The sequence below is a fragment of the Curcuma longa genome, chromosome 4 (genome assembly GCF_044706935.1).
Source record: "Curcuma longa cultivar G26 ecotype Majalengka, Jawa Barat chromosome 4, ITB_CL_G26_1.1, whole genome shotgun sequence".
In the NCBI taxonomy this organism is placed as follows: domain Eukaryota; kingdom Viridiplantae; phylum Streptophyta; class Magnoliopsida; order Zingiberales; family Zingiberaceae; genus Curcuma; species Curcuma longa.
Genome location: NC_133864.1, coordinates 9,812,385 through 9,840,298, shown reverse-complemented (window position 1 = coordinate 9,840,298; position 27,914 = coordinate 9,812,385). Strand labels below are relative to the sequence as shown.

General features: G+C 34.0%; 2 protein-coding genes across 6 annotated transcripts in view; both read right to left on the bottom strand.

Moving 5' to 3' along the window:
- Positions 1 to 1,117: 1,117 nt before the first annotated feature.
- Positions 1,118 to 24,810, bottom strand: LOC141826140 (protein ILITYHIA-like). The gene is given in 57 exon segments (XM_074713388.1): positions 1,118 to 1,260; positions 1,519 to 1,701; positions 1,774 to 1,871; positions 2,023 to 2,111; positions 3,582 to 3,694; positions 3,877 to 3,948; positions 4,044 to 4,166; positions 4,245 to 4,382; positions 4,454 to 4,564; positions 5,332 to 5,446; positions 5,534 to 5,593; positions 5,687 to 5,793; positions 5,871 to 5,922; positions 6,012 to 6,118; positions 6,506 to 6,619; positions 6,694 to 6,816; positions 6,942 to 7,112; positions 7,183 to 7,285; positions 7,392 to 7,470; positions 7,532 to 7,601; positions 7,687 to 7,797; positions 8,136 to 8,309; positions 8,395 to 8,586; positions 8,659 to 8,769; positions 8,853 to 8,909; positions 9,005 to 9,127; positions 9,332 to 9,479; positions 9,553 to 9,630; positions 11,093 to 11,265; positions 11,484 to 11,600; positions 11,721 to 11,801; positions 11,917 to 12,039; positions 13,830 to 14,006; positions 14,087 to 14,251; positions 15,125 to 15,274; positions 15,364 to 15,465; positions 15,559 to 15,675; positions 15,755 to 16,054; positions 16,262 to 16,440; positions 16,508 to 16,568; positions 16,570 to 16,608; positions 16,689 to 16,814; positions 17,649 to 17,708; positions 17,792 to 17,911; positions 18,234 to 18,311; positions 18,606 to 18,786; positions 19,230 to 19,396; positions 19,484 to 19,520; positions 19,635 to 19,711; positions 21,743 to 21,816; positions 21,898 to 22,024; positions 22,103 to 22,287; positions 22,365 to 22,511; positions 22,638 to 23,019; positions 23,118 to 23,249; positions 23,327 to 23,703; positions 24,663 to 24,810. Coding segments are annotated over 57 exon segments (7,233 nt in total). The 5' UTR covers positions 24,778 to 24,810; the 3' UTR covers positions 1,118 to 1,218.
- A 1,567-nt stretch (positions 24,811 to 26,377) lies between these two features.
- LOC141828246 (serine/threonine-protein kinase BLUS1) overlaps positions 26,378 to 27,914 on the bottom strand; it is a 28,503-nt gene continuing 26,966 nt past the window's right edge. Inside the window, exons 19-21 of one of the 5 annotated variants that reach the window (XM_074715642.1) lie at positions 27,212 to 27,273; positions 27,081 to 27,136; positions 26,378 to 26,608 (exon numbers count right to left, since the gene is read on the bottom strand). In XM_074715642.1, coding sequence (XP_074571743.1) covers positions 26,415 to 26,608; positions 27,081 to 27,136; positions 27,212 to 27,273 — 312 coding nt within the window. In that variant the 3' untranslated portion in view covers positions 26,378 to 26,414. Of the gene's footprint in view, positions 26,609 to 27,080; positions 27,137 to 27,211; positions 27,316 to 27,914 lie in introns of all 5 variants that reach the window. The other 4 variants (XM_074715643.1, XM_074715644.1, XM_074715645.1 and 1 more) reach the window with 4 other exon arrangements.

The window sequence follows — 27,914 nt, the reverse complement described above, 5'->3', positions numbered from 1 at the left end:
AAAACATTAGATAAAAGATAGTAATTAAATTGCTAGTTGTATGATGACTTAAACAATAATCGAGATTACCTGAACAATAAAACAATAACAAAATACTTGTTTTTAGAAAGCTTTGAAATTCTCCTAGAATCTAATCCGATCATGTATACTGCAAATTGGATGTCTCCACCTACAACAAATGATCGGTTGCATAATAAAAAAACATAAATTATTGAAAACAATATGAAATTAAAGAAAAACTACAAGTGATGATTATAATGTCAATTGAGCTACTTTCCATATTCCTAATTTGAAGCTTGTCAAGTTTTTGGCGAGATATATTTTCTGGAACCTCTAGGTGAATACTTGATAGAACCAAAGAATAATATGCTTTAAGGTGACAGATCACTGAAGTATGGTACTTTCATGTAGTTCCATAGATTAAAGTCAAAGACAATTCAATATAACATATAAATATAGATTGTAGTAGATTTAGAAGTAAAATGCCAAAATAACTTGTAGTAAAATTACTACTAAAATGAAACTGAATGAATAGTCAAAGAATTCTAAGAATTCCAAGAGGCCAAAGAGAAACTATGATAAACAAAATCAACAAAACACTGACCTTTTCTTAATTGAAAAACATGCAGAGCACAATGCTCAATGGCAAGTCTTACTGGGCCACTCCCATTCTTTAAATTTGCTACAATAGCTGGGCCTACAATCCAAAGACTTACAGTAACTGTTGCAGGATTTACCTAATGCAATCAGAGAAACAATCAGAAAAATGCAAATTTCTATCGGGCTTATTTATTGATTTAGGGGAAAGTCAGTCAACCATTTAAAATGCATACCTTTGCATAATGCCAGAGAGGGCTCTTCTTCTGACCTCACTTGAGTCATCTTGAGAAGCTAAGATAAGTGACTGCACGAGCAGTGAACATATGTTTCCTTCCTTTCCAACTTGAGAATAATCTTCAAATTGTCTTGGTTGCAGTTTCACGAATTGAGAATTGTTTTCACACACAAAAATAAATGAATGATGTTGGAATTGCATAGCAAAAACAGTACATATAGCAATGCTAACAGTTCTTACCTTATCATCTTTCATGGCATCTTTGAGAGTATCTATCAAAGATGGAAAGAGCAGACTTCGGTGCAGTGTGGATGGATGGTGCAAAGAGCTGGAAGACAATGTGAGAAAAGATCCATGTCTATCGAACCAGGTTGCAGATTTAGTTAAACCCATAAATACTTGTAGCAGAACCTGGAACTCATTATCTTCCATGTATTGAGAATAAATAAGGTTGCACATCAGTGCCTCAATGCAAAATAAAACAAAAGTATAAAATAAATCTCATAAAGCAATTTATTGAAACAAAAAAGAAGCATAAGCTTTTGTAGCAAGTTGTTGCAAGTATTTCTCTGGTAGAAGATTCATCTATTCTATCACAGCTAAACCAAATCTGGTAGTCACCTTCAGACCAATGTCTTGCAATAGACAAATCCCAAAAATCAATCACATAAAAGATGTTGTACCTGAGATATGATTCCCATGGCTTTTGCTGCAGAACTTTGCACCTCATCATCATCAAGTTGCAACATGCCTCTCACTAAAGAGGAAGCTCGAAGCCTGATTGCACTACTCACACTTTTGCTAGCATGCTTAATAACACCTTTAAGTGCAGTAAGAACAGCTTCCTTGATGCCCCCATCCAATGACTGAAAAATCAAATTTAATCAAAATGGTGGTAATCAGTAGAAATGTTTGCAATATCAACGAATCCTACCTACCTGGAGAGTGGATAGAAGGTCATTAACTAGAGGATCTACTTGTGTGCTTAGTGCACTAAGCTTTCCCAAGGCAAGTTGTAGAACTTGAACGTACAGTCCTGTATTTGACATCAATCCAAACTTTTAGCAAAAATGTTATCTAAGAAAGACTAGAAGATGAATTCACCAAGTGATACCACCTTGCATTGTCTTACAAGCATTTTATGAATGTAGTTTGAAGTTGTGGAAGAAAAGGTTTACAAGCAATACCCCCTTTACTAATAATGATAGACAGAGTTGACAATATAGCAGCTTTCACTTGCCAAGTAAAACGATCTCCAACAATTCGTATAAGTGGCCTTCACTCACAAGAGAAATAAACAAAAGATTAAGCAGATGGAAAATGTATGCAGCATTGATAGATGCAGCATTGATAGATGAATTACAGAAGAACAAATTCAATTTGCAAAAGTAACTAAAGGAGGTGACAAGGTTGAACTTCAGCAATCATAGGTAAAAAAAAACAATGAGGTAGGATCAATCTCTCCTCGCTGATTCATTGTTCAGATTCAGTTGTTGATCTCTTCGATCACTATAAACAATGATCTCATGCTTTGGCAAGTGTTGTAATGATCTAATAGGGGTTTTCATATGGTTTTGTTTCTCAAAACTAAATTGATCACAATGTGGATTGGGAGTGTTGATAACGTTCCATTTAAATAATTTGAATTGATTGATCTATGGGCTTTAGTTTGTGAGATAATCAGTGAGTACGGTGTGTTATTCTAACCTTTGCATCTACTAAGCAATAAAGATGAGAAAATTCAAGTTTTGCAATATACTTCTCAATGGTGTATTATTTTCTAGCTTCTAAAGAAGCATTTGCATCCCAGTCTTATTTTGTTACTCGGATTTTCTAGTTTCATGCCCAAAATTTATTTGTGTAAAATCCAAAGCAAATTTCTGTATCTTCCTAGTCTAGTTGTTATTAATCTTACATCTATTCAATGATATACCAAGTTCAATGGTCTAGTTTGACTATCTCAATAATTGAAAAGTTAATTTTACAATTTAGGTAGATGGCAAAAACATATAGTTGTTTCTTTATGTAAGGATCAAGTCCAAACACCAACTCGGGCATAGGGAGAGGTTGTCGATCAGTTTGTTGATTTTGTATATTGGTTGGTTGGATCATGGATCTGCTTGATGAGGAAACATGTTGATAGATCAGGGGTTGGAGTAATATCACCATTGGAAGTTTTGACAGATTATCACTCTTTGTATGGAGTAATGGTTCTTATGGTTGATTCACAGTTATGTGCTCTTAAGTTTGGTTTTTCATTCTACGATGATTGTATGGCGTAAATAGAAAATGATTTATGATGAAATTAGTTTGGTTGGAGGTTGATGATTGAAGTTTGTTGCTCAATGTTAAGATAGTTGACCCTTTAGCATGTGCTTCATATAGGAAGACCAACAAAATTTCAAGCCCAACATAAGTGAAGAGGAAACAATGATCAAAAGAATCAAAAGTAAAACTACATGGGGACAAGAAAGCCTTTCCCAGTTTAATTGGATCCTTCCAAACAAGTATATGGTAGAAGAAAAATAGCAAAAAAAAAAAAAGTAGTATGGATGGAAATTCAATTTAACAAGTCCACCGTACACAATATAGAATCATTTAGCCAAATTGTTCTTAACTACTTAGGCAAGTTATTTTAGATAGATCATATGGGTAGGGTTTGAAATTTATACTCAGGAGTATTTAAAGCCATGAATTTTGTTTTACAAATTCAATTTGAAATATTTTTTTTGTTAATAATGCATACCCAGTTACAGGAACAACGAACTCCTTTAGTGTCTGCTCACTTGTGAGAGCAATTAACTCGCCTAACCCCGAAGCAGCTTGTTCTCGCATTTCAACTGTTCCATTAATTAGCCCCTGAAAGTCATACAGAACCATAGTTGGGTAATTTTGAATCACAAGAGGCTAAAAATCTCAAAGAAAACCAAGCTTAACTACAAGAGCATTCATACACTTTAGAATTAGTAGTACAGGAATTCAACTACATAATTCAATTATCAACATATCCCAAATGTGGAAAATCTGACGACAGAAGGCACCTGAAGGAATATAGGCAATAGAGGTTGAAGTGCTTTAGGAATGCAAAGTCCAGGAATAAGAACTGGTCCTCCCTGCAATAGAATCACAATTGTATGATAGTATTACCATACAAGACTCAAACAAAATACCACCACTGCTGGTCTCCTTCGTAGGAAAAAAAAGATACCTTTCTTTTTCTTCGTTCTTTATCTCGAGCAGTAGAGAGAGCATCTCGGACAACTTTAATGAAGGAAGAAAGGACATCCTTTTGGAGTGATCCGACAACCCTTCCTAAAGCCTCCCAAGCAGCCTATCAAATAGAGCATAAGTATATTGACATTAAGAATTCAAGTAAGCAGAAATGTAATATTCTTTCCCCCCAATTTACCATGACAGTAGCTGGATCAAAATCACTAAGCAAAGTAACAAGTGTGTATATAATATTGGATGCTTCATCCTCCAAATATAACTTGCTATTTTTGTAAACATAGCCTATCAAGTATGAAGAACCTCTTCTCATCAAAGCCTGCACAGAGGATCATTGATCATCTAGAGGTAAACAACCAATATAAGTTAAATAAGCTGACGTAACAAAACCTGATTATCAGCCACTCCTTTAAGAAGCTCTGATATCAAGGAGTCAATGCCTTCCTCATCAATGACTAGAACCACTGTTTCTGCAGCCTTCTTTGCAGAAGTTTGAACATCCTAAGCATTTGACAATTAATTTAGACAACAAAATTTATCATATTAACTTTGCCTAAGAAGGCCAAAAATTCTCTAAAATGGATCCACATAAATGAGTAACACTTCACGATGCAAGAAGCTTAGTTATCCATGAATCAATTAAAAAGTGATTAAAAATACTTGGATAATAAAGGAAGCAGATTTGCTTGGGTAAATCATGCGATAGAGAATACTGCCCCAAAAAACATTTTAAAAGTTCAAATAAAAAAGCATATGTTTTTAAAAAGAGACTCTAATAGCTTTTCCAAATACATTTAATGGATTAATTAGTGCATGACTAATAATGTCTGTTGAGAAAAAGCTCAAGAAAAGGAATCAACAGAAGAAAAGGAATGCTTCATTGTTTGAAAATTCATTGTTAGAAAAGATATACAAGCATTTGGTGTTCCTCACTTGTTAATCTGAAAAACATATCTTGCTTTTTTCATCAATTTATGAATCATGGTTATCATTACTATACTAAGATGAAATATTATGATATTTGAAAGAGCAAAGATAAATTCAATTTAAGAAAACCATGCAGAAAATATCCAATAGGAATTCAAAAAATAATGTTAACAGTGTCCTAAGCCAAACAGATAATTACTGGATTTAGACCTTATCCAACAACAATTGTTCCCTAAAAGTCATGTTTTAAGAGTAAAAAGATTGATCACCTATTGTGAGAGTCAAATGGTCATATTTAAGAAAAATAATACAAATTTTTTAATAAGTCATAAATTATTTACCACATCATCATCACCCATTGCCATAATTAATGGTGGGAGGATCATTCCAATATGTGAATTAAGACCCGTGCCAGCAACTTCAGCCAAAGCTCCCAAAGCATGAGCATTGAAGGCACTAGATAAGATGAATAGGTTTAGTAAGAACTACCATGTTAATCTCTAATTATATCGGGTGAGAGAGACTGCATAAAGGTTCACTCACGAAAGGGGAAGCTGAACTAATTTAGGCAAGATGTGAGGCAAAACGGCCGCAGTCCTGACACTGAAATAGGCAAGAAATGAAAATTCAAGGGTAATTAAACAAACTTGCTAGCCTTCACTTAAGAAGTATAAAGACACCAAATAATTAAATAACCTCAATATTTGTTTGAGTCCATCAAGTGCTGTATCAGAAGTTTCATCGTCCTCTAATGCACGAAGGAGTGTGGGAACAATTTCATCAATTGCTTGCATTCCAGCACTCTGCAACATGACATTCTCGTTATAAGCTTGTATACAATTGGCAATTCAAGAACATCAAATAGAACATATAGGTAAACCTTGTAAAGAGTGCTAAATGCCAAGCCAGCTGATTCACGAACCTCTTGCATGCTGGAACAAGTAGAAGAGTGATCATACAAGTTGAACAAATTTTTCAACAACATACAAAAAATGTGCAAATAGAAAACAGAAAATCAAACCTATCACATAGAGCAGTACGTATTGTAGGGATAAGTTCATCCATAAAATTCAGTAATTGGTGTTTACCAGCACTCGCCATAACTTCACTCAGACCAATGCATACACCCTTTTGAAGCACAATATGAACATGATTAGCAACAAGCAAAGTCTAGCTATCATGAATAAACATGATAAAAATGAAGACTCAAACACTAGCACAGAACACTTGTACAAGCACTTTAATGAACAAAACTATCTAATACTTAAGCATTCATGGAAATGAATTACCTTATAAACTGAACCAAAAAAAAGTGAAGTATATTCAAGAACACTAAATGATATTTTATTAGCACTGTTAACAATTTAAATTCTCATGAATTATTAGCCACATGCTAAAAGAATTGTGGAATGGTCCACATAAACAAATATGTGCTAAAGGATACATCAGCAAGGCACATGATGTGAGATATATTCTAAGAGCATTCAAGCAAGTATCAGAACAAAATAAACTCACTTGTCTTCTACCACTGTCAGGGTGTTTAAGCCCTTGAGCTAAAATTGGAATAATTGAAGGCAAAACCCTCTCCCCAAGCTTCCGAACGAGTTCACCAAGTGCTCTTCCAGCAACCTAACATGATGGATCATTGGTTATTCAGTTGAATACGCACATACTAAATACTTCAATTCCTTTAGAAAACAAACCTGCCGTCTTTCTAATGAAGATGAAGCGAGAGAAGAAATCAAAGTATCCATTAAGACAGGCATTATTTCTTTGAGAGTCTTGGGAGTATTTGCCACAATAGTCTTCCATACATACAGTGCAGCCTAACATAAAAAATGTGAGATACGTTTATGTTCAATAACAACATTAACTTCATTGTCAATCTGTGACAAAATAGTAATGTGACAATATGAAAACAAAACACAGTAGAAAAAAAAATATCACATACCTGACGCACAGTCAAGCTAATATCACTACGAACCATATAAATTGCAGCAAGAACTTCATTGCGCTTCTTATACCCAAGTACCTCAATAATTGCACGGCCATGTGCCTCTGTACTTGCACCTTCGTCATCACTCCCACCCTCAAGAATTGCTTTTCCAGAGGTTCCGGCAACCTACAAAGCCATAAGCCCTTATGCACAAAGATCCCTGAGATAATTCACAAAAATCTAAACGGATACAGACCTTGAAAAGAAGATCGCCAAGAAGTTCAATAGAGCTTTGTCGTATCCGCCAGTTATCACTAAAAATGCCATCCTCCACAGCAGGTAGCAACAAAGGTAAAGATCTAGTTTGATAATTGCCCCCAAAAAAGTGCAACTAAAGTTTTAATACCTTTAAAATTTAAAAAGAAATAAAATAAAGATGAAAGTAAAAAATGTTTAGAAACAAACGTTGTTGCATAATGCTCAACAAAGACATGGCCAGCACTTAGCGCAGCATCACGAACAGATTCATTTTCATCAGCAAGCCCTGAAGGAGAAGCCAAACATCAGATAAATGTACAAATTCATGACTTATATAATCAACATACCATCCAAAATTGCAGGTAGAACCACTTGTAAATAGTTTTGAAAGATGACACCCAAGGATCTTGGCAAATACTGTGTCATCATTGAACTTAGAGTTAAAAAGTGTTGGATTGACTTGATTAATGAGAATGAAAAAACAAAAAAACCAGAAACTTGCCTTAAAAAGTGTCAAATGCCCATCACGAACAGAAGACTTTTGGTGAGAACAATTTCTGATGATATCAGGAAGAATGCGCTCAAAGTAATCCTTCCCAAGAGCAGCCAAAACCTATAAAAGAAAGAATTGTGATTGCTGAACACAGAATTATTATGATAATCAAGAATATTTCTGAGGTAGCGCAATCTCAAGAATGAAAGTCAAGTACAAGGATGAAGTTATTCTTGTTTCTTCAGGCAAAAGCTTGAAAACAAAGTCCAAATCCAAAATAAATATATTAAAAAAATAAAACAAAATATTAAATTAGTTTGTCCATCCTGTAATACGCAAATCTATAAGCACATTAAAAGAAGCATAGCAAAAGGTCATTGATTCTTATCTTTGTACACATGGAAAAGTTGAAAGAAATGATATTTAATGTTGTTCAACAATTAATGGAGCATCCAAACCTCACTAAGACCCTGTGCTGCTCCAGAACGCTCAACATTGCTGCTATCAGACTTCAATGTATCCAATAACCATGACACAAGATTTGGGAAATTCTCTTCCCCCATTCCTTTGATGAGAGATCCAAGAGCCCTAGCTGCCACAGACCGAACTTCTGGAATAGGATCAACCAACACCTGTTTGCAAGAAGGGAAGATAAATGTAGTACATGTTCAGAGACCTCATTTTCAACAGGAAGAATAGATTGTCGAGAATTTGCACCTTTTTAATTTCAGGCAGAAGTAATCCTATATAAGGTATCATATCCTTAGGTTCGGTCACTAAGGAGCACATGTTTCCAGCAATCTGAGCAGCTTTTTTCTTTGTCTCAGCACTTCTCTCCCTTAAGCCTCTATGAACAATAGGTACCAATAATGCCAAGGATGGAGCATCAACTGAGTTGATGAAAGTGGTCTGCAAAGATAGCCAAAAGTATTAAAGCACTAAACGTTTAAGACAATTAAACAAGCAAAACTATTATCGTACTTGAAGAAGAATGTCTAGAGAATGCTTTGTGTACTCATTAGGATCAGTTAGACCCTTCAACAGGGTGGGAACAAGAGAAGATATTTCTGGATTTTTAATGACGCTGCCAACCTAATTAAAAAAAAAATCATGTAAAACACAATTTTAAGCAACAGAGATACGTAGAAGTTTGATAAAGAGGAAAAGATTGTTACCTGCTGTAGAGCAGTTTGGCCAGCATCCTGTACTTTGGGGTGTGTATCAGTCAGTATCTGCAATCAATTTTAGTAGTTGATGTTTTAAAAGAAATTTCACAAACCAAAGAGGATTCATGACCTAAAGACAATTGTGTTTCCAAGTAAGAAACCTCTGTTAGTTTGGGAACAATCTTCGGGAGGCACTGAGAAAGTTGCTCAGGTGCACAGTATGCCATAGCACCCAGAAGCTGCACACTACTTTGCTTGGTTCGCCAAGCTTTATCTTCTAGCCCCTGAGGATATTAGAACCAAGTCACTAGCTGACCTTGAAGTGAAACCACAAAAAAACACAATTCAAAACAACAGCAATCACATATTATCAGACCCATGACTCCATTTTGAAAAATATAAGAGTAGATGATAACCATGTGTTAATGATGTAGATCACCAAAAAGAGAGGATGATTCAAGCTACGACAAAATCAAAAGAAAAAGTACCTTAAGAAGTGAAGGGAGAATAAGCTTCACTCCGTAACCAGTAAGACGTGACATCATTGCTCGAGCAGCACATTCAGCAGCTTCACGTACTGCTGCTACTTGATCAGAAAAAGAAACCAAAAGCAATGGCAGCATTTGAATGACATACCTAGAATACATCATATAACAACATCAAAAAGCCTGTTTATTAGATTTGAGAATTAAAATTTCGGAATACTTACGGTTCAAACAATCTACCAAGTTTTTCACAAAGGCACTCAAATCCAAGTAAAGCTCCTTCACGAGACTTGGCTGAATTTCTAAAACAAAAATATAACAGTCAAATTGCAACAAGAATAGGTGAGAAATGCATACATAACGTCAAAACGAAGACAATCCACAAAACCTCAAAAGAGAAAAAATAACTCAACGACTAAATTAAAAGGACAAGCAGATTTCTTTATAAGTGATAGTTAAACCATTACTCCCATTTTTGTCTTAGTTAAATGCATATCTTACTCATGCTGAGCGCTATAAAAGGAATATCCCTAATTGAATTAAGATCAATCACATCTCCGATTATTCTAGGTATAAAGATTAGAGCATATAAGTCCCTTCATGCACTCCTTATCAAAATTCCCTGCTTCTGATCTCTTATAAGTTATGGCTATACCTAATTTTTCATGTTAATTATCTGCTCTCCTCGACCAAGTTACACTAAGAGACGTGTAAGCTTGGCAAAACCCATTGTATTTTGCTCTTCACAAAGGCATCATCTATCAAACCACCAATAGCTATACCTTGCAATAGAATGGTTCATCGAGCTTAAAAGTCACCTTCTTGATATTGCATATACTACAATGATTCATGTATGCACTCTTTAACAGTTTGAGGGGAGATGTAGTCCTAATCTTCTTGTCTTTGGTTAATGTTGTTTCCTCTTTTATATTCAGTGGTAACACAACCTTAACATTTCTTTATCCTCAGCAGTCTATTTTGCTTTATGGCTGAGGGGCTTTTTGGAGTTGTTTGTCTTTGTTCAAGTGGTATTTTTTTTAGTTGTGTTTTGTTCATGCACTTGAAACTAGATATGATAACTTCATATTTCTCAAGTACTCCAACACCCATAACAGTAATATTATGATACAGCATTTCAGGTTATGTAAGATTTTTCAAGACTACTAAATCTTGTTTTGTGCATTCTTCACTATCTTTGCCTCAATCCATACAGCTTCCATCAATTGCACTCAAACTCTCCACTAGAATTACTCACCTTCACTATAGGTGTCATTGATATATAGAAATATATTCATCAAACTCTCAACCTTCATCAATGACTTCATCCGAGGAAGGCTATGACATAAATGAGACATAACACAGCAGAAAAACTAGTAACACAGCAGAGCAAACTATATATAGCAACTCTAACACAATGTTGACACCAAATATAGTGATGCCATACAATCTGTAACATAAATGATGTGGATTAAGTCCTTTTGAAGATATTGAGTTTCCAACCATTGGGCTAGATAAATATGCATTCAAAAAAATCAAACTCGACAAATTGGACATTGATAAATCATAAATATCAATACTCCAGGAAAAGGGAGACATAGAAACAAAATATTGCCAGGCTTGAGAAAAAGCAATATTAATTGTAATAATCAACCTTGTTCTTTAGTTAAAGTGCATCAACAATGAAGCTATGTACCATCAAAAGAGCAAGTACATTTTAAGAAGTAACTGATAGTTCCAAGTAATAAACAACAAAGGATGACAAACCTATCCTGTAAACCTTCATGGAGGGCTGTGATAATGCCATAATTTTTCAAGCAAGATATTCCAAAACCTTTAGCTACACCAGCAAGACCAAAGGCTGCACCACGGCGCTCTCCATATCTATCACTTCTCATCATTCGATCTATGAGTCTAGACACAAGTGTCTGGCCATCCTCCTAATGAATAATAATTGCAAAGGAAGACTGGAAAATGAAAATACATCTCGAACAAGGAAAACAAGGACGAGAATTATCAAGCAATTATAAGAGCATTACCAACAAAGTGGCAAAATACATCTTACACAAAAAAAATAGGCAATAAGAAACAAATGATTAAATATTTCAAAGGAGAAAAAAATAATATTTCACAGTTTTTAACTCAACAAAAAAAAAACCTGTTTAGATGCCATTAGTGGAGATAAACAATCAGAGACTGCTCGTTGCACTGCCTCTGAGGGAGTGTTTAGAACGTCCAATAATTTCTCTACAACAATGTGGACTTTTGGATCATCCTGCCCCAATTATAAATTGTATGGCAATGAGAGTAAAGTAACAGCAAATACCAATCTACAATAGAAAGGAAAACAATGACAATAGGTAAACCACCAAAATTCCTATCACTAATCTCATACCTTTGCTAAATGTTTGGCAAGAGCTCCAGTGAAGATCACAACACCTTCCCTCACAAGATCATATTTTTCTTCATCAGATGCCTAAAGACAAAGAAGCAACACAGAGTTAGTCTCTTGTTGACACATTATTATTATTAGGTTTAAAATACAAGGATCCTGAATCCAACAAATAATCAATCAGTTAAAATGAGAGTACCTTCTTATTCAAGTAACTGTCAAAAATAGGAAAAAGCAAAGGAACATTCTCTTTTCCATGTTTGTCAATGATCCTAATGCCTGCATTTATCATTCTTGCACGGACATCCATATTAGGATCTGCCTGAATTGAAGAAATAACAGAAATCTTTTCAATTCTCAATTACATATAAATTATTATATCAAGAAGGGATGAGAAAATAAGGATCAATAAGGAAAGCTAACTAATGAAATATAATATATTTATAGAAAGTTTTTTGAGTGAAAAACATATGACAGGAATAGTTTTCCCCTTAATGACTTATTATTCATGACTAACCCATATCCAAAATCAAGGTTTGAAATATCGAGCCGTATCAAGCCATATAGGTGTTTTGCTTTTTGACTAGAACAATACTGCTTCGGTATTATGCCAACATTTAGATATATAGTGTCAATGGTAAATTGCAGGTGAAAGGAAAAAAGAGATGATAAAGGAAAAAAAAGATAACACAATTATATATTTATTTTTCAATTGAAATGCTATGATTTTGACATTATCTATGAAAACAAATAAAAAAACTAATAGCATTATCTCAATTTTAGCATGTTAAAAGGTGTAGAATGCCAACATGAAATAATACTCATCAACATAATTGACACAACGACATAAGAGACATTGTCTCAATGGCGAGTAATATCAAGTTTCGATAATTTATTAAAATGATACGTTTCAACTTATTCACCCAATACGATATGAGATTTCAAATGATGTCCAAAATCCCACATCAAAATCTATACTAACCTGATTGATGCATCAGGTGGTTTGACTGTCTTACAGATGTATATGTGGCATGATTGAGGAGTATTATGGATGGGCAAAGGTCAAGATGAATGCGGTAATGTTGTCGAACGACTTGGGGAGGAAGCAATATGATTAGTCATTTGGTTGTGTTGTGTGTCATGCTTTGTGGTCATTGACTAAGCTAAAAGTTAGGTAGTGGTGTTTGCTGTCAATTGAGAGTGAGGGTGATCATTATAACTAGTTAGAGCTTTAGGGTCACTATAACATAGTCAAGATCAAAGACAGGTAGTTGGCCTGGATGAGTTGATTATCAAGTTAAATCTATGAAGTAGACAAATTAGAATAGGTGGTTGGCTAGATTTAACTCATTGTTACTATGGGTTTGATTTAGGCATGCCAATTTTTCAAGAACCCCAATTTACCTCTCTTTTATCGCTTGGCTTGTTTTTACCATGATTTAAAATACCATGTTGAAATGCTAAAGCATCTAATTCTACTTGGATAGTGAGATGTGGCACAATTACGGCATGCAAGACATTGTAGGCATAGTTCTCGGCAACCATCCAACAAATGTGTCACCGAAAGAGGGTCCTGAAATGCATGATACACTACTTCTTGAAAGCTATAGTCAAAAGGCCTATCACCACTAGTATCATCTCAGGTCATCACATTTCTTCAATGTTGACCAATACCATGTGTCAACAGTGAAAAGGAGTTGTTTCAGCAAGGACTGAATCCAATTCTAACACTAACAATTTAAACCTTTCTTTGTCAAAACCTTTGTACTATAATAATATCTCCTTTATTTAGACTATCACTTTACAAAGATTCACATCTATGCAAAAATTTTAAGATCTATGATCACAGAAGAGATTTACTACTCTAGATGTGCTAAAAGGAAATTATTCCAAAGTTATTCAATGATATATCCATCAATACAAAAAATTATACTATTGATTAATAGTATATTATGAATAAAATAAAACATCTCCAAGTGTTCTTTGTTCAAAAAATTGTGATTAAGGATATATAATATGCATAACAAAGTTATGAACCAACATTATAAAATGCATAAATGAATTGAATAGACAACTTAGAACAAAATTCATAAGGCCTTGAAAGAAACCTACCAAAGCACGTGATATCAGAAATGTCATGACAACTGGAAGATCTTTTGTGCTGAATATATCTGCAGCTGAGTGAAGAGCCAATGCAATGCCCTGTCTCCCTATCCAGCAGGTATCTGACATATCGATTCCAACACCAAAATTTCGAATATATAGGGAAAACAAAGTAGAAAGCGTATCCTGAAGACAAAATAACTTGTCAAATAATGATACAACACAAGGTCACTAGAACAGACATTGTGAGTATCCATGTGAATTACTTGTATTGTATCTGGATTTTCATCCAAGGCTGCAGCTAATGCCTCTGCTGCAGCTACCCGTACATTGTAATTGACATGTGATAGTGCATCAAGAATACCAGAGTAATCAATCCCAAATTCACACCCATATTTATCCCAAACTTCCTCTGCAAGTACTGTAACTGCCTGAAGAAAAATACAAACACAGATTTGATAATTGCAGCATGATGAGACCTAAAAAAATGAATACACAACCTAGGCTCACACGGCGTAAAGGAACTGCATAAAAATTTGTCAAACATAAAGCATTCTAACATCACCATTGCACTTGTACTGAGAATTTCATCTTTGAGTGAGTAAACTTGCAAGCTAAATTTGGAGAAAAACATCAGTGAAAAGACCAGTCTAATATTTGATTAGAATCACGTGGTATTGTAAATGAAGCAGTTCAAGATAAGCCCTAATTTTTCAGTTGAAAAACATAAAGCCAGTGAGGCACAGATGCAATCATTCAACTAACACAATAAATCAAACATTATTAAGGGGTATAATGAGAAGGTTTTAGGAAATGGATGGTCAATTCAATATCATGTTTAAAGAAGAAAAACAATTAGAAAGAAATTCAGGTCCACAGCCTTCCTCAGAACTGAAAGAATATTAATAAAATGTGGCTCAGATTGGTAGTATAGCCTTTACTGACTGTATACAACTCATCAAATGCTTTAACATTTCAAGGAGATGATTTAACCAACAATGCCCAGAATAGGGGACCAGCAATATAAACCAAAAAGACCATTATACAGCTCAATCAACTCTCAACAGCAAAAAAGTGCTGTGCTGGTGCACTGCATTTTACAGACTAAGATATGTATTAGGTTTACATGTACCGTCGTGGCAATATAATTAGTCAACCAAAGGTTAGCAACATAAACCTTACATATCTCGTCTAATGATTTAGATATCTTGATAAATAAACCAAGTGAACAAGAGATAACCGATGCAGAAGCTATAAGCATAGTTTATGTGTACATTAAATTGTGAGGAAAAAGATTCACCGACCTTCTCTGGATCATGCAAAGCAATCCAAATACTTGTCGTGACCAAAGCATCATCCCGAAGCACATGGTCAGGGATAAAAGGAATGCATTTTATAGCAGTCAAGCAGGCAAGTCGCACGTGCAGATCCTTAGCAAAAACTCCAGAAAGGGCCTAAATTACACAGAAATATTAGTAACAAAAAGAATAAACAAAACATAGTATAAGTGTAATTTTAAGAAACAAAAGCACATTTTACTCACTTTGGCCAATTCATCAGCTTGGATACCTAGGCATAACTCATTCAACATAGGCCCAATTAGTGGCTGATAAGCTGGAATAACACCAAGGACATGATAAAGAACCTGGAAAAAGTCATGAATAGTCAATAAGAGACAAGAAAATTAGAATATAAAATGGTTAATCATCATTACAAAACCAAGGTATTCTTATCCGACCAAGAGCATCCGTGGCCTAGGGAGTGGCAATATAGGATCCAAATGCATAGATAGTATGTGAAGTAAGTCATCGTGAAGTGCAGTCTTCTTAGGAGAAAGCAGAATATGCTCGATTACCTAGCAGAAATGGAGCAATTAAAAGAATAGCTAGCAACAAGCAAAGTTGGATGATAACTAAATTTAGACAGAAATATACCGGAAACATAAAGGTAAAGGAATCTGCTGGAAGTGGTCCAGCTTTACATGACACTGATAGGCCATTAACTATTTGCTCAAAAATACCCAATGAAGGGCCTTTGGGAACATGACCTTCAACAGGTGGGGTAAGCTCCAAGACTACATGTACATCTTTTGCAGAAATTAAACGCAAAGCAGCAGCTATCTCGTGTGCCCAGCTAGAAAGAGGTGGAGCTAGACAACGAGCAAGATTTAGCATAGTCTCAAATGCTGCATCTCCAACAATTGATGAGTGCAGTAACGGATCAACGTATTTCACCTGCAGCAGATTGTTTGAGGATGAGAAATAAAATGGCCAAACTAAATCTCTGTTGCAACAAATGTTTAGCCAGTAACTAAAAAGCACACGTCGTTAATGACCATTAATTCAATTAATAGATTATGAACAAAAAAACACTTTCACAGTACCCATAAGCAATCTTGAAGTAGGAAGGCAAAAAAAAGTAAGATATATACAATGACTTACCAGTGTAGGTAGCTGGCCATGAGTAAATATTGGATTAGCAATAGCCATCTGACCAAGAGTCCTAAGCATAACTGAGAGATTTTTCTGAATAAGCTTAACCCTGTGACGGATAGCTGTTTCCTCTTTCAGCAACAATTCCCTCGCTTCCTCCTTGGCAGTCTTTGCCTTCTCCACATGAACTATAAAAACATACATATTACTATTCAACATCAGTAGCAAAACAATCATGTCTTTAATAAGATTTACCATTCTTCTTGCCACCCTTTCCTGTGTCTTTCTTCACCATATTTATGGATTCCTTTTTACTTCGTCTCTCTTTGTACTGAAAGATCAGTTGGTGCATTCCCCTTTGATAAGGGAAGCAAACATTTTATTTTGCACAAATTTAAACTCTTGATAAAGTACAGGTTAAGTCATGTAAGCATACCAATCCATCTTGATCACCATAAACTTTAAAACGGCCTTTTGGTTGCCTAGAATTTTTAGCAGCAATAGTCTCAGCAACATAAACTCCTTGTTCAGTAGATAATTGCCCTTCTGGTGTATAAAATATCTAGAAAAGCATACAAAGATAAAACAGTTGCTAACTTTTATTATGTTATGATCATATTTAGACCAAAATGGAGTTGGGAGAAAGAGTCCAAAAAATGAACTTACAAAGTAGAATAGACCAAGATAACAAAATTTTGTAATATCTTCAAAATAGAAAAGTTTATTTGAAAATGTACTCAAGTGAGAGGACCAAATAGGCATTTTTTGTAAGTTTTACAAGTTTTATTTCAATGTTACATTCACACACGCCCACCAAAGTCCAAGCCAGTAGGCGGGACAAAATTTAAGTGAGAAATCCAATTAGGTTATGGAGAATGAACAAACTCCATGGCCTGGTAGTAACAAAATAAGTAATCATGTGGACACTCATGGCTATAAAGACATAATGATCATTTTCTGACCTTCAATAAACCACAAATGCATTTCAAATGAGATAGCATCTACTTCTTACTCAAAAAGCAGAAGATATATCTACAATCTGTTCACATCATGAATCAATTTAACTTCAAATGTGTTTACATGCCAAACAGAAGCCAAATTTTACGGACCAAGAGTAAAAGAACACCATGGTGCTTAAAATATTCAGAAAAGATAGTGCCTGCATAATGAAATAACTAAAAAGTGCAATATGTTGGGACTGGAGCATGGTTGTGTGGTTGACTTTAGGTATCTTGACAAAAGAACAAAATGCTTAAGGCATAGCATACAGAAAGCATCATAGTGGATCATGTTATTTGCTATAAATTCTAATTAACTCAGAGGAAGAAGTATTTGCAGGGCAACATAAAGAAATTAAAACAGTCAAATGACCCAAAAAAATTGTCAACTATCTCACCTTAATTTCATTTTCTGTGAGCATATCATGTAATGAATGATCTGGGAGACTGCTAAAGTGCTGAAAATGCAAAACAAATGCAATGAGTTAAGAGTCGTATAGAAAATATAATTTTTCATCAATAAAACAATAAAGAAACTTACATTTTCAAATTCAATGAACAAATCATTTGGGGATATGGTCATTAATGTTGATAGAGAACGTGTGGCTGCAAGTTGTTCCAGTGTGCTTGAACTAAAGAGTCCAGTAGACCCAAGCAAATCCTAAAAGGATAATAGTATATGAAAAATCCAAGAAGGAAATGAAAAACAAAATGTTCAACAAAAATGTAATCTATCTAGTTTTTAATGTGAGAAAAATACAATGAAATTTATGATCTCTACAATAAAATTTACAATTTAATATTTTGGTAAAACTAAACATTACAAATGTCAATATCTGTCTTTTTGATAAGGTTACAAGTAAATCAGCCACTGATGGCTACATGATTGCAGATCATCAGTTGGCTTTCATATTCTCATCAACACCTAAAGCATAGACAAAGTACTATAAAATGAAAACCAGAAGATTGCCAAATGGCATTACCTTGCATATTGGCTCAAGATTCACAGCCACAATATCCACTATGTTGTAACCATGTCTCTGCAACTTCCTTTGAAGCCTCTAAAAATGTTTAGCTTTTAGTTAACATCAATTCCAAGTATAACCTACCCACTAATTACGAAAATCAGGAATTGAAAAAAAAAAAAAAAGTTGTCATACAGAGTGAAAGCCAAAAGTGGGATCAAAGTGCAACATAGAGCATAATGGTTTCAATGAGGCAACTAGGAATAGAATGAGATCATGTTGCAATAGGTAATCAGACAAGGGAACTCTCAAACAAGTCCAATACACTATTTTACAAAGGCCAAATCAGCAACACCAACATGAACAAAAAAAGAAAAGAAAAGCACCTACCTTCCATACTTGGTTACTACCGTTGTTGGCAATGCAAGGGTGATGTGAGCAAAATATCAGTTGGGAATATGAACCGCGGAAACAAGAAACAGCTGCAGGTGCGATAAGAAGCAAACATTTCACCAACAATTCAACAGATGGTAGAAATGGTATTTGTGCATCATGCCAACTCTCTGTGTCACTGACCATGCATGCATCACGTTAGGAAGTTAATTGAGAAAATTAATCAAATAAGAAAGTAGTAATTGGCATAAGAAGTTAGGTACAGTGGCATTCAACTAGATATAGCACCAAAAGTGAAAACAAACACTAGTAACACATAGGCAATGAAAACAAACCAAAAGGTAGAACTAGTAGAGAAACATAAAGAGCAAATACTCGATCAAAGAAGACTAAACCTTGTATGACTCCGACTAGAGTGCAAGCATCAGAGAGCTTGAATCTAAGTATCAAACAAATCACAATATCAAGCGGCAACATGGGGTTAAGCAGATCTAGGTGTTCATATGCCTCACCCTTACAAAGGCAGTCATTTAGATTTTGGAGGCACTGAAGGTAACAACCCAGTAGACCACAATTGACCATATGCTCAGTTATAAAGAGAACAGAGAAGACAGCACTTACGCAAGCTTCAATTGTGAAATTTTCTCAGCAACTAAAAACAACCAGGACCTATATTCAAGAAGCAGATTTTCCACCAAAATTGCTGAAGAAGAGCTAATTTTGCTGGTAGCTTCATAAGCAACCTTCCGAACATCCCAACTGGGATGACAAATTAGACAGACTAGCAACTGCAACACAAATCAAAAGACACTACTAAGTAACCATATCAGAGAGAATAAAATCATCAAAAAATTCCAAAAAGCATTTATGAGTACCTGCGACAAGGACCTAATAGACAAGAATTCTGAGACCCTACAAAAAAGCAAACCACTGAATCATTCCCTTAACTGGTTTCCACAAAATATAAAAAATAAAAAATAAACATGAACAACTATTTTTCATAAAACATAACAAATAATATAAAACCTTTGAAAATGTTCCACAAGCAGAACCTCAAGTAGATCTATACAAGCAATGCAATCTTCATTTGTCAGTTTTGCTACCTGTAAAACAAATTAACAAGCCATGAGGATACCTACAGTGAGCCACTATATGATATAGCTTCATCATCAAGGCAGTAGACAATACATTATCGACTAGTGTTAAATGCAGTGAAAATAGTTTTTCTATTCATTTTCTTTCTCATAATTTCTTCTTTATTTTTATTATGATACCGCAATGTTTAACTTTATATTTCCTAGCATATAGTCATTCTTCCTATTTAACTTGTATAGGCATATATCAGTGATACAACTTTTGAAACGATGTTCCCACAGAGAATATAAGTGTTTGAAAGAGATACAACTTTAAATAATGAATTCATAACAAATCACGGGAAAAAGTAGATAATACATTATCAGCTAGCATTTGAATGTAATGAAAATAACTTTTCTATTTCTTTTTTTCTCATATTTTTTCCTTCATTTTTATTATGATACCACAATGCTTAACTTTATATTTCCTAGCATATAGTCATTCTTCCAATTTAACTTGTATAGGCATATATCAGTGATACACAATGTTCCTACAGAAAACACAAGTGTTTGAAAGAGATACAACTTAAGATTATTCTACATATTCTAGAATATAGAACTTTAAAAAATCAATTCATAACAAACCACTAGAAAAAAAAGTATAAAGAGGAGCACAGATTCTCAATATAAGGACAAAGTAACAAAATAATAATAAAATTGTCACATGCCAATCTGTTTCCAATTTAAGGCGTACCAAAAGCACAGAAAATGTTTGATCAATATATTTACAATCTGAAAGGTGTATAAAGTAAATGTAAGACCTTTAACAGAATAAATAAATAAAAGGGTTAAGTTTTCAAAAACATATATTTTTCAGCTTCAAAGATTACATAGATACTTAGTAATCCTATTGTAAGTTGCAATCAAGGTACTGATAATCTTCAAACTGTCAATCGAATGTTGCTTGACCAATGAAGCCATATAACCACAAATAAAGTACTTTCTCAAGAGTATAAAGTTCGTTTGTCCCATTACACCATTGATAATATCAAATGCTTACATAATATATACATATCTATAAAGAGATTGAGAGAATTCTTCTATGAATCCTTCAGTTTGGTAAATTCTAAGATCAGAGATACTAGGGTTCACTTCATAGTGAATCTGAACATTACCAAACCAATGGAAAAGTATTTGTAGGTTCCATTTCTGAGGAGCAATACTTGGTTTAGGTGGAAACTTCTTTCCAAAGATAACTTTGGTTGTCAAAAAAAAAAAACAAAAAGTATTAAAACAACCTAGAATTGCATGGGTAAAAGGATCCCATAACATTCGCAATTAAAATAAGTATAATCCACTTTAACAAAAAAAAAATGACTGGAAATACAAGTTTTCTAGGTCAAGCTAACCAGCTTGTGGTTTTTATTATCTACCACAACCATTAGGATGTCTTTGACTACCATGAAGCAATCCAAAGTGAGAATGCTGACTGAAGAAGTAGTCATTTCTATTCTTTTCATATGAAATGACACAGAAAACATGGAAGGTTAAACCAATAGCAACAACTTAAATTTAAACTTGCAATTGAGTACTGCTCATTTTGCTTCAAGTATATAGTTGGACTTGATATGCATCAACAAAACAAGGTTCCTTTCAACCTATCATATTATGTTTTTAAATCCCTTAATCCCCATACCTCTATCATAGTTATGAAATTGATTGATCCCATTTCATCTAAAAATCTCAGTGGCCAAAAGGTTATGTAATTTCAGGTAGGGTATTTTGCACCAACAACCTTCCCTAACTAGTTGCAGGAATTGCCAAGATTAGAAAACCCCCAAGAGAGTTGACAGTGTCAATTGATCCTAACAAAGTAAGGTCGGGACTTGAAAAAATAAACCATAAGAACAATCATGACCACGAGTAGATTTTCATGTCAATGAAGACAAAAAAAGCCCAATGAAAGGAAAAAAGCAGACAAACAAAGAGAAAGAAGAATTGTTAAAAACAATTTCCCAAGTATAATGTATTCGCTCTTTGGCGACATGCTAGAACAATTACCAGAGAAGTAGGTATAATTGAGGAATCATTTTGAGCGATTAATTCCCAAAGCTTTTCTTTAAGAAGAAAATCATCTGCAGGAAATATAATATTATGTAGATATAAATCAAAAGTAGGTAACGTAAACCAAAATGGAAAATAGAATATACGATTACCTGTTTTAACATCGACAGTGGCAACTTTTGTCAGTGAAAATAATGCATAGATTCCATCTAACCTTTGAGTAGCTTTTGAGAAACTAGTTTTTACTAAGTGAGTGAGAGGCTCGAATAAACATGATACCTGATAAAAGATCAAACTTACAAGCCAGGAATCGACCAGGAAACAAAGTGCAATAAAAGAAAGTATCAGTTAGCTTACTTTTGTCAATGTATCTGACTTTTTGCATATAACTCGCAAGCATCTAAGGTGGCCTTTTCTTAAACTGTCTTTCTCCTTTAGACCTGAAGCAATAAAAGAGACGACTTCTTGATTGACAGCTTCAGAAGTTCTAGATGCCCATGATGCCAAAGCTGACAAAATTGCCAGCTTCACTTCCTCACTTACTGCCATAAAATAAATAACTACAATCAGCACCTGGAATAGTGAGGAATGGAAAAAACAACACCAGAAGGCTTTTTACCATCTTCCTTGTAACAAGACATAAGAAAGCTTGATACTGTAGGTGCTACTTTACTTAGAGATTTTGCTGCAGGAGATTTTGATAATTCTTCAATAGCATTTATCATTCCGGTCCTCTGATAAGGATTCGTGAGTTTTCCCTCAGAACCTGTTTGACACAATCAGTCATAACTGAAGAATAGGCTGAATTAACTCTTCAAGTGGACAAGGGCATGAGGCAAGGTACCGAATGGTGACAGATAAATGATTTCAAGAAATGATAATCAAAGCTGACCTCCTATAACTGCTTTTATAGCACCAAACATTGAAGGAAGAGCATCTGGATCACTTGACTTTTCACTTAAATGTCCTACAACAGATAATGCTACAGTTCTCCTTTCCTCATCCACATGACGGGTCTGTGGAAGGACAACTAAGAGAAACTCCGTGAAGTACTTGCTCAAGTCAAGATTGATCAATTTTAATAGAACTCCAATAGACTCCAGTACTATCTCTGGATTCCTCTTTAAAGCTTTAATTGATGATGGCAGGACCATGGTCTTGAACTCTTCATGCTCCATATACATGAAAAGAGGTTGAAAAGCTTCACAAAGCCCTTGAGGTGGTCTGTCTTTCGTGTTTAACACTGATCTAAGAAATATCTCAAGAAACACATGCTACATGGGGAAATATATTAAAATAATGAATAGATATAGAGAAAGAAAAAAAAACAAATATGATAAGTAATAAAAATTATAGAATAATAATGTTTTACCTTCAATTCATCAAACAATGATGGAATTTGAATTGCATGCTCAAGCAACAATTTTATCAGATGAGTACTATCCTTTGTGGAAATTCTTGAATTCTTTAATTCCTCTACATAGGCCTTGAATGTAGAAGGTGACTGAAATTTGTAGAGCAGACATGTTGAGTAAACTTTAAGCCAGACTATCAAATCATGAATCATCAGATAATAAGTACCTGTGAAAAAAGATTAAAGAAAAGATCCTTGCAGGATTTGCACTTATGGAAAGATCCCTGCATGAGGATATTGCACAGGGCAGCCTGCGAAGTTGCAAACCTTACAAGACCACCCTTTGAAATAGATATGAACTGACTCCACTTTAGTAGAAGGCATGACCACTTAAGAAGTTTATAACATCCAACATGACATTGAATCTTTGATTGTTTTTCCATGGCCTGCAAAAGTGCCATCGCAAACCCTCTCATGAAGGTACTTTCACTGAGCGCTTTAACAATGAAATCATCGACGGATTTTCTCGATGCTCGATCATCATATGTAAACAAGGTTTGGAAAACAATATCAACCAATATGGGTGAAATATCAGATGTCAAATCTGTGAAAATGAAAAAATAAAGAAAATATAATATGGGGAAAACATCATTGATCATGAAACAGCTGCTTTGATAACATAATCTTGGTTACAATATGCAAGAGACGCTAAGCAAATAAAAACAATATAAAATGAGCAAGTTCATAGTAAAAGTGAAGCAGAAATTTGCAATTAGAGAATGAGTGCTAACAAAAAGTAAAATACTAAGCATAGAACCAGAAAAAATACACTGCAATAACAAGAAAGAAATTAAAATAAGAGAATGTTCATAAAGACAAATAAATTTTACTTAGTGTAGAACCAGAGGAGCAAACAAACAACCATTATATTCACCAAAAAAAGAAATTAAAATGGGCTAAAACAAAATATTGAAGAAATATAATGCCAATCAATTCCAAGTATGACAACTATGGAACCCCAAAGATAATCCATAACATGAGTACAGTTTAAATAATAGTACACACTTATGGTTATTCAAAAAAGGAAGGGCTTAGGAGACACTGCTTAGAATTCAAAGAACATTGTATTCATACAAAGCCTCAGGATAGAAAATAAAAGGATGAACAATTTCTTTACCTTTAAACTAAATTTCGACAATCAGATTTTATAATGTTAATCAAATCCCCTTCAGATGCTATTGTTATTTCTCTACGTTAGGCCCTGTAGAAAAGTTAAACTAGCAGGGCACTATAATTCTACATGCCAGGCGTGGCAAACTTCATCAAACATATTGCCAAATCTATGGTGTCCTGCCCTGAGTGAACAACCAACATAGACGCCTTGAACCAGTGTTTCAAATTTCGCCGGTGAGCACGGGAACCATGCGTTTTTCTTTTTCTTCTTCTTCTTCCATGAGCCACGAGGCCCGAGACCGAGCCACCAATAACATACCCAATAACATACTTATCGATCAAGATCGAACTACCCAGTAAGTACTAATACTGTCGCCTATGTAAGCTAACCTGAGATCTGAAGGAGGGGAGGCAATTTCTCGCGGAAAATTTGAACACGCTGCTTGGTTGATGAAGTGGAGACCCCGTCAGCCGCAGCTCGGAGCAGTTCCATGGGCTGATCCATCGCGGAAGGCCCCGGACTGTTCCAGTGGTAAGAATTCGGACGATCGCGCGAACGGTGGCTGGCTGCAGAAGTTAGGGCATTTGAAGAGCAGAGTGTCACTCGAAATTACAACTTTAGGGTTCAGATTTTACAAATTGACTGATATGTCCGTTTTAATGTTGGACTGGGCCACTGGTTAAATTGATTGGGCCGTCTTGATGAAGGGCAATGCATTGTGGTCGTCTTTACTATAATCAGCTACAAATAAGCTGTTTATAATAATTAAAGTCAATATTATGGAATGCACCATTTCAAATTAGGTCTTCATCAATTGGTAAAACTTATTTTCGGTCATAGAATATATATAAAATAAATTAACATTATTTATGTTCGTGAATAATTTATAAATAAATTTATTTTTTAATTTATATAAAAATTAATTATTAAAAATGATGCATATGGAAAATATTGATGAATTATTTTGTATGTTCGTTTCAAATGTAGTATTCGTAATGTTAAAAAAATTATAAATTTCATGAATAAATGGAAATTCTAAGAATAATAACGTTGCTAGTTGAGTTCTATTAAAAACTTAACAATGTTCATGAAAAAGCTGATATATGCCTAGGGGTTAGGGATGAACAAAAATTCGATTAAATCCAATAATCGATGATCGAATTAAAAAATTCGATTCGATTATTTCAGAATTTTAATTATTTTTTTTAAATCAATTAATTCGATTAATTCGATTCAATTTTAAAATTACTTATTCAGTTAAACCAAATAAATTGATATAGAAAAATAATTTATAAATTTTAAATAAATAAATTTATAAATTTTTAATTAATTAGTAAAATTTTTATAATATTAAAAAAAATAATTAATTCGGTTAATTCGATTTTCAACCAAATTAACTGATAAAATATTGATTCAATTTGTTCAATTTTTATTAAAAAATTTGATTAATTTGGTTAATTTCAAAAAAATTAATTTATTCAATTTTTGATTAATTCAATTCAATTCAATTCGATTTTAACCGAATACTCAACCTTATATAGCCTTATATATGCCCTCACGATGATAAATTACCACATGAAAAAAAAAAAATCAAATCGCCGAGATATAATTTAAAATTTTAAATATAATTTCTTTAAAATAAATTCATTCCTTTCAATGATGTTTCAAAATTACATTGAACATCTTTTTCATATGATACAATGACATGATCACGTAGAATAAAAAGGAACCTCAACGTCTAGAATTAACAAAGATGAGTGTCCACTTCGTCCTCTAATCATGAGAAAGAAGTGCCACTCGAAGTATCAAAGTAGTAACACCCAAAGACATACAAGTTTCAATTATTAAAAAGAAATATATTTTATTAAAAAAATTCCAAATAATTTAAAAGCGTTTTCCAGAAGATTGATAAGACATTGTTTGACAAGACAGAGACAGCCTAATACAAAATTAAAGAGTTGAATCAAATTAATACAAACATTAATGTTTTTCTACTACACCAATTGAAGCGCCAATTTAGTGCCTCGGTTCTTAGAAACCATAAAATTGAGGACAACGTGGGTACTTATTGTTTGCTCTATTCTATTGTAGAATGCATGCCCAATTACGAGAATGAAATTGGGAATTGTGGTTCGACTAATTTACAAGAAATTACAGGAAGATAATGATGAAACAGTTCGCGTCCAATAAATATCACCCACATTCCATGAGAAACTACCCTTCTGCAAAAGCAAAATAACAAAATAGAACAAACGAACTCCACTTGCCTCCTTCATTACTTCACAATCTTTTCGTCTTTCCTTGCATTTGACAATGAATTTATCTGTTGTTTCAACTGCAAGCATACAAATTAACCAAATCAAAAGGGAGTTCAAGAAACATATAAACACTTACTATGATACTAAAAAGTCTTGTAAAATAAATAGAGCTGGTAAAATCTTTGAGGAAAAAAAAGTCCTCAGATCCTGATAGTTAATTAAGAATTTTATATCGTCTCCCATCTGCATAGTTTTGCAAAGTATTGGAACTTGGATCAAACATAGTTTAGCCAAAATTCATATATCATGCCAAAGTTTGACAAAAGGTATCCAATCTTGGAACAACACTGGGGTGCATTTCGTGAGCTGCAAATCTGCATATTCATGGACAATGAAGTGATATTTTTGGCTAATAGTTTTATAGATCATCTCTACTGATTCGTCATCGGGATTCAGAATTTTCAATGCCAAATAAGCAAATAGAAAGATCATGATAAGTTGTCATATGTAGAATAAAAAAGAATAGCAAATCAAATGCAAGCATGATACCTACATGAAAGTTCTTCAGTTTTAACTTCTGCACTTCTTCACTAAGGTTTGAAATACTGAAAATAGAAAATTTTCAGGGAAGTGTCAACATGATTATCTGAAAATGTACAGCTATTAAACAAATTTGAAACCTGTTTTGCAGAGTAGTTATGTAACCTTGCAATATCCTCTCAGTTCCTGAAGCCAGGGACAACTGTTTTCAAAACAAATTAGTGAATAGACCGTATCTTCCTACCTGGATGGAATAGGGTATTTGATTTTCCCACATTATCATAGATGAGGGGGATGAAATATTATGCTGAATGTCATAATTGAAAACCATTACATCATATGTATAGGACTCTAATGTGTAAGAAAAGACTAAATATCTAATGTCATACTAAGTGAATTCAAGGTGTAATCATGACTAACACCAAATGTTCAAACACCAATTCTAATGATCCTACCCCTTAAGTTGCACATATATACAACAACAACAACAACAACTAAGCCTTAATCCCAATAGGTCTAATCGTCATTTTGTATAACTTCCCTTGCACTATAGAGGTACTTTATGATTACAAAAAATGTTTGATGTCCTACATTTCAACTATCCTGCTTGTATTATATGTAAAACATCTCTATCAACCTCTCCATCTTTTTGCAAAAAAGATACTAGATACTTAAAACTTTTAGTTATAGTTGTGCATATATATCGAGCATAAATATTATCCATATCCAACTTCTTGCATAAACTAAAAAAGAGCCAACAAAAAGTTAAAATAAATTGACACAGTGCAATGACCGAATGAGACAATATGACAAGTGTCTCAATGTGCATAGTTAACGTGTGAG